At 61.9% G+C, this 9,139-nt stretch overlaps 1 protein-coding gene across 1 annotated transcript; it reads left to right on the top strand.

The window, feature by feature from the left end:
* The first annotated feature begins 338 nt into the window (after nucleotides 1-338).
* On the top strand, nucleotides 339-9,108 carry UBALD1 (UBA like domain containing 1). Its single transcript, XM_030300812.1, has 3 exons — nucleotides 339-594; nucleotides 4,047-4,109; nucleotides 4,415-9,108. The coding sequence occupies exons 1-3, from the start codon at nucleotides 475-477 to the stop codon at nucleotides 4,766-4,768; spliced, it is 537 nt and encodes a 178-aa protein (XP_030156672.1). The 5' UTR covers nucleotides 339-474; the 3' UTR covers nucleotides 4,769-9,108.
* The last annotated feature ends 31 nt before the right edge of the window (nucleotides 9,109-9,139 follow it).

The following is a 9,139-nucleotide window of genomic DNA, read 5'->3' as shown; positions in this document are numbered from 1 at the left end:
AGCCCTTAAGGGCAGATTCATTCATCCAAGGAAGGAGTATTTTTTGGCGCCTATTGTGTGCCAGGCTTTCGGGTCTGTGTGTCCTAGAGCTGCCGATTTGTGCCAAAATTCCTAGGGGACCCCCACCCCCAAGTGTGCGCCCACTCAACAGAGGGATGCCAGGCATACCGGGCAAAGACGCCAGCGGGCCCGCCTGCTGGACCCCTGAGAGCGTGACGGCCCGCAGACACGGCCGCCTGCTTCCGCACACAGCAGGGGCAGAGTCCAGACACACCTCTTCGCGCCCCCCGGCCGGCCAGGCGGCGCGGGACTACATCTCCCAGCATGCCCCCGCGGCCCCGAGCCAGGCGAGGCTCGGTGAGTCACAGCCGCACAGTAAATATTTGTATTAGCCGGAGCCGGCTCGCTAATGGTGGACGCGTGAGGCGGAGGAGAGCGGCGGCGGGAGGCAGCGGGCAGCACGGCGGCGGCGCCATGTCCGTGAACATGGACGAGCTCAAGCACCAGGTCATGATCAACCAGTTCGTGCTGACGGCGGGCTGCGCGGCCGACCAGGCGAAGCAGCTGCTGCAGGCGGCCCACTGGCAGTTCGAGGTGCGCGGCCGGGCCGGGACCGGGGGCCGGGGGTCCGTCCCGCCAGCCACGCGTGTTTGGGTCGGTGTGGACACGTGCTGGTGCGCGCTCCGCCCGGGCCGGGGCCGCGCACTCGGCCCGGTGTCCTGGCGTCCGCGCGCCCCGTTGGCCGGGCCGCAGCGCGCACACGCGGCGTGCGGGTCCGGCCGGGCGGTGCGGCCGCGTCTACGCGGTCCCCGGAAACGCCGCCCGCGCGGGGTGGGCGGGAGGGGCGGCCCGCCCCCACCGGGCCCCGAGATCCCCGCCCCCCCGAGTCCCCCGGCGGTCGGGATGCGGGGTCCCCCCTCTTTTGTTCGGGTAACGGCCAGGGCGGGGCGTCGCCGCGGCCCGGACGGACAGTCGGCGGGCGGCCGGAAGGAGGACGCCCCGGGCTGGGGCCGAGTTGGGCGCGCGCCGCCCCCACCTCGGGAGCCGCCTGGTGGGACGGGGAGCTCTGGGGCCCGTGGGCAGAGCCGCCCCGCACGAGTGGGTTTGAGGGTCTGCGTGCCCAGTGGGCAGCTCGGCGGCGCGTGTGTCCACGTACATGTGCATTTGTATTTACGCACGCGCCACGCTACGTGTGGGCATGTCGGCGTGTGTGTGTAAACACGCAGTCCACCCGGCGCGCGGGTGCGGGCTGTGTGCTCCGTGTACACACACGTCGCCGTTTTGCAGATGGTGCCCACGCGTGTACACACACGAGTGTACGGGTGCTGTGCTGGGAGCCCCACACTACAGCTACGAGTGTGCCTCTGTGCACCCCGCCCTAGAGGCGTGTTCGGGTGGCCTCCTCTGTGCTGGCAGATGAATTTACCTGCACAGTGCACGGCGTGGTTTACACGGTTCGGTGGCTTTTCGGTCAGCTGGGTAGGAGGTGGGGCTGCCCCAGTCAGGACCCCACCCACCAGGCCTCCCTGACCCACAGAACACTAGTGCCCACAGCTTGTGCTGCCAAGAGGCCACCTGGCTTTGCCTAGCTCAACTGCCCCAGAAATAACCCAGGGTGGTATCTAGGGAAGAGGCCAGAGTCCTTGAGCTCCACCCCTCACAGGTGTAAGGTCACACACAGCTCAGACGGTGTCTGTGCCCTGCCTGCCGGGAGCCTGGTTTCCTGATGGGGAGCCATCCCAGGAAAGGTGTTCGGGCCTGCAGGGGATACACTGAGGACTCTAGGACTCAGCTTCTTAAGAATGGGATGGGGGATCAGAATTCCAGCCCAAAGGTTTGGACAGCCTGGGGAAGCAGTGGCCTATCCAGCCGGGGGAAATCTTTGCTCACACCTTTCTACCCGCGCTCTCAGCAGGGACCGCCGACCCTGTGTGGTCTTCACACGATGTGGGAGGTTGCTCTTTCTGGGCAATTCCCTTTCCTCCTCTGGCCTCAGTTTCCTCCCTCCCTCCCTCCTGCGTGGGAGTTGATCTCTAGAGCCAGTGGCCACTCCCTTGTGCCCACCGGCCCCAGGGCCTGCAGCCCCACCCTGCAGGAAGCTCCCTAAACAGCCTGTTTGTCTCAAGGGCTAGATGTGGCAAAACTTGCAAAACCACATTCACGGCAGTTTGCTTGAGTCCCACATCTGCACACATGGCTCCCTCCCTGCTTGGGGCTGGGCGGGCAGGTGTCTGGTGGAAGGGCCTGGCCTGTCTGGACTCTCAGCCCAGCGCAGGGAGCCTGGCACCAGCTGGGCTGTCACTCAGCACGGGTTGGTGTCGCTCCACCACGCGAATTAAAAATGTTGCTTTGAGGATTGAAATGCCTGGGGGAGACCCTGTCCCCAAGAGGGGCCGGAGCTGCCTGCAGATTTGGTGGCCTCCTGAGGTAGGAGCCATATGCTTCGGGCTCGCGGAGTTTCCGTTTCACATCTGTAAAGTGGGGGATATGGATACTAGGGAGGTTTACTTAAGGTGAAAATGGGCTGTGAACCCCCAAACCTTAGGTCCTTGCGTGAGAGTGAGTGAGGGGCTCCCCGGGGCTACTCTTTCTGTACCCTCCCCCGCAGGCTCACAGTGTTTTTGGGTCACATCTCTGTGATTCAGGTGTTAATGAGGACAGGAGGCTGCTGGGGGAGGGGACCTGTGTGTTTAAGTGGTGGTGCTTTAAGGCAGCAGCGGTGCTAGAATCCTCACTCAAATGGCCTTTGGATTTGCTGTTGGGAAGGAGTAGTTGGGGTGTGTCCCCTGGGGCTCCTGGGTGGGAAGGAGTCCTGAGGAGGCGCTTAGAGACCAGCACCCACCCCAGCCTGTTCCCACACCCTGTCTGGGGACACTGGGGTAGGGCATCTACAGCAGGAAATTCCCAGAAAAATTCATTTGAATGTAAAAAAATAACAAAACCCCAGGGCAAGCCCTGGGAGCCAGCTTGGGTTTCTGGCTGTGTTGGAGGCGGGGGAAGGGATTGGGTCCGGGCTGGGCTGGGGAGGGTGGTGAGCCGGGAGGGGGTGGGGGCTGGTGATGGAGGGCAGCTGGGGCTGGGCCTGGGCCTGGGCCTGGGCCTGGGCCTGGGCAGGGCCCGGCAGACCCTTCACACACTCCCTCACCCAGCACTTTCGCAAGAGCAGCTGGTTCCCTTATTCTTCTCAGTGCCCCTCCTGCAGGGCCCCAGCCAGGACAGACCAAATGCAGCACCTCCCTCAGGGCTCCTGGAGCCCCCTCTCCCCGGGCCTTTGTCTGACACTCTGCCCCCTCCCGTTCCCCTTCGCACCACCCCAGGTGCCCGACCGCATGTCTGCCATCCCCCTGCTCTGACACCTTCAGAACATTCTGAGAGAGGCTTGGGTGAGGGGGCCAGCGAGTGCAAAACCCAGGCCATCCTACTTAATTCTGGCTCTCTCAGCTGGAACTGGGGTCTTAAGAGGTTACTGCGGCAAGGGACGGGAATGTGGAAGCCACCTGGTCAGGTCTCCTTGGGGTGCAGTTGGAAACACTGAGGCCCAGGTCATGGCAGGCTCCTGTGGCCAGCCGAGGAGAGGGACAGGTGGGTCACAGACTTAACATCTGGGAACTTTTGCTGTTCCCTGGCTCCTAGATGAGGAGATTGAGGCTCAGATTAGGGAGCTGCCACCCATGGAGTTGGTGAGTGTCTGGCTCGAATCTCCCAAATCAACAGCTGATCTCTGCTAAAGGCCTTTCCCTGTGACACCAGGAAGGGGTGCTGCCTGCTCCCCTCCCGAGGTCACAGTGCAGGCTGGGGGAGGCAGGCCGTGTGAGGGTCTTCACCGCCTGCCAGACCTGCCTGGGAGCCTGTGGCGCCTCCTTGGGAGGTGGCAGGCGTTGAGTTGTGACAGACACACTGCTTACACTCACTTCTCTCCCTCGGTAGCCAGGCTCAGGGCCACTCCAAGCCCCAGAGATCCTGGGAACGAGGGTGGCGCAGGTCCATGGAGGGGGTGGGGGTGGGGGGCCGGAGGGTAATTAAGCTTGGGCCCTTTCTTCCCACAGACGGCCCTCAGCGCCTTTTTCCAGGAGACCAACATCCCCTATAGCCACCACCACCACCAGATGGTAAGTGTCCCTCCAGTCCCCGGGGTGCTAGGGGGTGCTCCTGGTACGGGGCAGGGGAAGGAAGCCGCCGTGGCTCTCCGCAGTGGAGAGGCCGCTGGATCACACGAGAGGGTCCTCCGGGGACATGGCCCGTGGGTCTGGAGCCCCCAGCTAGGGGCCTGTCCTACGGAGCCAGATGCATCCAGGGAAGAGGCACAGAAGCTCCCAACGGTGGCTGGGTGTGTGTCTGCCCCTAGGAGGCAGTGGGAGGCCGGGGGCTCCTGGAAAGGGGTGCTCACCCCCCACTCTGTTCTTCCCCCCAACAGATGTGCACTCCTGCCAACACCCCCGCCACGCCCCCCAACTTCCCCGATGCCCTCACCATGTTCTCCCGTCTCAAGGCTTCCGAGAGTTTCCACGGTGGCGGCAGTGGCAGCCCAATGGCCGCCACGGCCACGTCCCCCCCGCCGCACTTCCCCCACGCCGCCACCGGCAGCTTCGCGGCACCCAGCTGGCCGACCGCGGCCTCGCCCCCAGGGGGGCCACAGCACCACCAGCCACAGCAGCCGCCCCTGTGGACTCCGGCACCCCCTTCCCCAGCGTCAGACTGGCCGCCCTTGGCCCCCCAACAGGCCGCCTCAGAACCGAGGGCCCACCCCGCCATGGAGGCCGAGAGATAAGGGAGGCCCCTCCCCCCTCCCGGAGGCCAGGACCCTGTGGGGCGGGGGAGAGGATGTCTCCGCGGGCCCCCTTCACCCTCCTCTGTCTGCACCCCCGTTCCCCGGAGCCCTGGAGGGGAGAGACCGGACCCTGGTGCCAGCACACAGGCCGCCCGCGCGCGAACACGGAGGCGCAGGCCCGCGGCACCCAGCTTGCATGGATGTGGTTCAGAGTCGTCTTGGTGCTGGTGGACGGAACTTCAGAGAACAAGCGGCCTTCCCCAGAGGACTCGCTCGCCCTGCCCCACCCCAGGGGGCTGCGGAGAATCGCCACAGCAGCGGAGACTTGGCTGGCTCCTGCCTTGGAGCTCCTTGGGGGCCAGCAGGCCTAGATCCCCACCCTCGGGAATGCAGAGCCTTCTCCGCATGTGTGTGTGTAGCTGTGTATGTATTTATATGTATGTCGCTCCTCAAGACGCAACCTAGTTTACGGGGCAGCTGGACTTTGCATGTTAGAGTGAGCCCCCAAACCCCTTGCCCGCCACCCCTCTCCCCAGGGCCCCGCCCCTCTCTCCCACCCCCTTTTCAGCCAGCCTTGCTGTTCCCTGCAGAGAAAAGAATTGTGGGAAACTCCAGGACTCTTCCCACCCATTCCCCAGCGCTTGCCTGCTGGGGCTGCCTGCATGCCTCCCCCAGAGCCCGGGGGTACCTCACACCCTTTCCCTTCCCCCTTTTAACAAAAGAGAAGAAAAGAGTTCAAACTACCACCAGGCTTTGTGGTCTTGCCTCGTATCCTAAGCTTTGCTGCCAGCTGGCTCCATGTGGAGAGGCAGGGCACTGACAGAGCCCAGACCCCCCCCCCCCCCCCCCCCCCCAGTCCTGCCTGGCTCCACACTGCTGCTGTCTCTTGCTGTCTTTTCAACCATAACGTGGCTCTGGAATCTTCCTGCCCATCCAAGGTTCTTCCCAGGAAGTTCATTTCTGGCCAGTGTTCCCAGAATCCCAGCCCTCCTGCCCATCCTTCCCCTGTCCGGCTGGACTGATCCTGACCTCCAGGGCTAACAACTCCTTCCAGTCTGCTTGGGTTTCACATAAGGACCTTTTTTTTGTGTGTCTTTAGGGCCCCAAGGGCTGGCTGCAGGCTGCAGGCTGGACACTCCAAGCCCAACCTCCAGCAAACATGCCTGGTAGGGCAGGGCCCTCCCCTGGGGAGCCGCAGACCACAGCGCCCGTGGTCAGATAGCAGGCTTCTGCGCAGAGCCAGTGGGGGCTCGTGACAGGAACAGGACAAGCCCAGGGCAGAGTCCAACCTGCAACTCAGACCTTTTGTCACTAAGGAGACCGGCAAACCAGGGAGAGCAGATGGGATCCCGGGCTGCTCCTGAGCTGGGCTGGGACAGACACCTGCTCTCACCCCAAGGGAGAAGCCAGGGATGCCCCACTCTGTCCCCTCCCCCTCGCCCCACAGCTGCCCACGCTGGGGGATACGGTTCCCAGGGCAGCCTCAGCCTCGCACCCCTTGTGAGGGACTGGGCTTTGGGGAAGGAGGGAGGCCACGGTCTCTGCCCAATCCTCAGTAGAGGCAGATCTCACTCCCTAACCTAGGATGGCCCACCTGGCGCCCAGCCCCTCAGGTGCCCCCTTCTGCGGATGATGACTGGGTTGGAGAGTGTCTTCGGTTGCAGAAGGTCTCCTGTTTGATGTCTCTGCACTCCTCACCGCAGTCCTGCCCTTGCGCCCAGGGATGAGGATGCTCCTGTGCTGGTGTCGCCACTGCTGCTCCCTGGCCTCCCCAGCTTTGTCTCCACCCTGCTGGACCCTGGACAGGCTCCTGGTTGACTGTACCCTCTGGGTGTCACTGAAGACTGACCACTGGGCCCCCGCCCAAGCTGCTGCTTAGGTCTCGGAGTTGTGTCCTCATCTTGAAACCCACCCTTCTAAGGGCCTTCCTCTTGAAGTCCAGAGGCGGGGGCACAGCTGTTTCTGGGGTGCGTGTGGGGAGGGTAGGGAGGGGCGGGATGGATAAGAGCGAGGACATCTTGGGCCCTCCTGAATCTTCGCTACCACTGCTGCTCCGTTCTTTTTGATGAGGGAAAATTCTCAGATAACTGCCACACCCCCCTCAAGTGGTGGGAGAAATGCAGAGACAAGTATGTGTTTGTGGGTTACCTGCTGCGGAGGGGTGAGTGCGCCTGGGCTGCCCCAGGGAATGATGACTGTGTCAGAGGCACCAGAGAGCCAGGGCTCCATCTAGAATTCGCACTCCTGGAGACTTAGGAGGCTCTACCCTGGGCGGCTACGCAGTCTGGTCCCCAGACCAGCAGCACCACCTGGGAGATTGTTAGAGGTGCAGGACCTCGAGCTCCACGTTGAGAAATGTTCCTCCACGACATCTCTACTCAGTGCTGATCTATTGGAGGTGAGGTGCATTTTTCTGTTCCTGGGGGACTGCCATGGGCTGTGCCTGGAGGTCGCAGGTGGTCACCTCAGGCCAGAAAGGACTGGGAGTTCCTGTAGGCCGTGGCTTTCCAACCTGGGCACCGTGGACATTTGGGGCTGGCTCACTGTCTGCTGGGGGTGTCTTGTGCCCTGTGGGATATTGACCAGCATTTTGGCCTCTACCCGCTAGACGCCAGCAGCATCTCCCAGTTGTGACAACCAAAAACGTCTGTAGACATGGCAGAATGTCTCCTAGACCTGTGGTTCCCATGGTTGGCTGCACAGTAGAGCCTCCTGGGAGCTCCGTAAAAAGACAAACCATAGACTCCCAGACCCCACGGCATCAGAGTCTCGGGGGGGAAGGCTCGACGGTATAATTTTAAACATTCCCCAGGCTATTGGTTGATCGGCTTGGGAATAAAAATTACTTAATCGTACATGTTGAAAGGGTGAACTTAACAGAGCGTCACAGCTGTTACTAAAACAGCTCTCAGGTGATTGGGATGCGGAGCCTCAGCGCGCCCCCCCTCACAGCAACTGGGAGCCACCAGCCTTGTGACCCCCAAGTTTGTGGGGCGTGAAGGTCCCCTGGGTGCTTGAGACAACTGTTCTGGAGGAGAGCCCAGGAGTTTGATTCTCCCTAAGTGCCTCAGCCAAGGTGGGTACCTGGACAGGAGGGGGCAGAGAGCAGGGTTGGAGCTAGGGCCGGGGGCTCTAGTACTTTCCAGCAATGCAGAGGCCCTGCCAGGTGTGCCAGGATCCCCTGGTCTGAACATCCCCCCGGGCAAGGGAAAGGCTGTAAAAGTGGGCCAAACTCAAAGGGAAGCCAGAGGTGGGAACAGAGAACCTGGAACCTTCTTCAACTTTCCCAAGCCTGGAAGCTCAGAAGCAAAGTCGAACGAGTCCGTAACCGTCTGTTAACATGTTCAAAGTGTAAGTTGGCTGAAAAGCAAAGGTACTGGGTGCATGAGTGGAAGGGAACAGACACGGCCATCCTTGGCTGTCCACCTTGGCACCTCCTTGGACCTGGCCTTGTCACCTAAAAGCCCAGCGTCTTCTGGGCATGGTCACCCCCTACCTGCCTGCCAGACTTGAGCTCAAATGACTGTTTCCAAAGTTCTGCTCTAAAAAACCCTGTCTGCATCCTTGAAGTTGCTTGAAAGGACAATTTGAGCTCCGAGTATCTCATTCCTGAAGAGTGGACGTGGCAGCACGTGGGATGGTCTAGCCTCCCCAGGTGATGAGCAGTGGGTGCATCTTTCCGGTCTGCCGTTAAAGCGCCTGGGCATGCTAATTTGGGGCTTTGCAAACCCATAGTCCCCTGACATGTGCAGCTTGGCTCAAACGATGCTCCATCTCTCTCAGGATGGCCTGCCGACATTTAATCACTGGAGTCTGCACAAAAAGTCTCACTTCTGGCCGATCTTGGAAATAAACAGCTGGCCCGGGTTCCCGCGAGGTCACAACGGGCTGAAGCTGACCATCAGAGGGGGGACCCAGCCAGCCTGCCTGTCGTCAGTCAGCCCCCTCCACTGGCCACAGACGTGTGTCCAGTTCCTGTCTCCAAATCGGGATCTGGAGGGGATCTTGTTTTTCACCAGGAAGAGCTTCAGAAGTAAAAGCCCTGCTCCGCGGGGACGGAGGGGGGCACCTGGTAGATGGAGACGCTAAAACGCTTTCTGTGGGCAGGCAGGGCTCCTCCTTGAGACAGCTGAAAAAAGGGGCTTGTTCTTCGGATTCTCTCGGATGAAAGGGATGTTCCCGGGGTCTTCCCGGGGTTCTCTAAGAACACGTTGTGGCCGGCCGCAGGAAAGCATGCTGTCCCCAAGGCCGGCCCCCGAGCCCGGCAGTGGGCAGGGCTGCCACGGCCCTGGAGGTCTCTGAGGGGGCGTTTACATCAGGACTCCTCTGAGGACAGATGAGTGCTTTGAGGCTGGTTACTTCCCGGGCCAG

Source organism: Lynx canadensis, chromosome E3 (assembly GCF_007474595.2).
Source record: "Lynx canadensis isolate LIC74 chromosome E3, mLynCan4.pri.v2, whole genome shotgun sequence".
Classification (NCBI taxonomy): Eukaryota; Metazoa; Chordata; class Mammalia; order Carnivora; family Felidae; genus Lynx; species Lynx canadensis.
Note: the sequence above shows the minus strand (reverse complement) of the source record. Positions and strands in the feature narration are given on the sequence as shown.

Bases quoted from the DNA above. Each gene is read 5' to 3' on its own strand.
- UBALD1 (XM_030300812.1), top strand. From the start codon at position 475: ATGTCCGTGAACATGGACGAGCTCAAGCACCAGGTCATGATCAACCAG. The intron at 595-4,046 runs GTGCGCGGCCGG...TTCTTCCCACAG, and splicing joins CGGCCCACTGGCAGTTCGAG to ACGGCCCTCAGCGCCTTTTT. The intron at 4,110-4,414 runs GTAAGTGTCCCT...TCCCCCCAACAG, and splicing joins GCCACCACCACCACCAGATG to ATGTGCACTCCTGCCAACAC.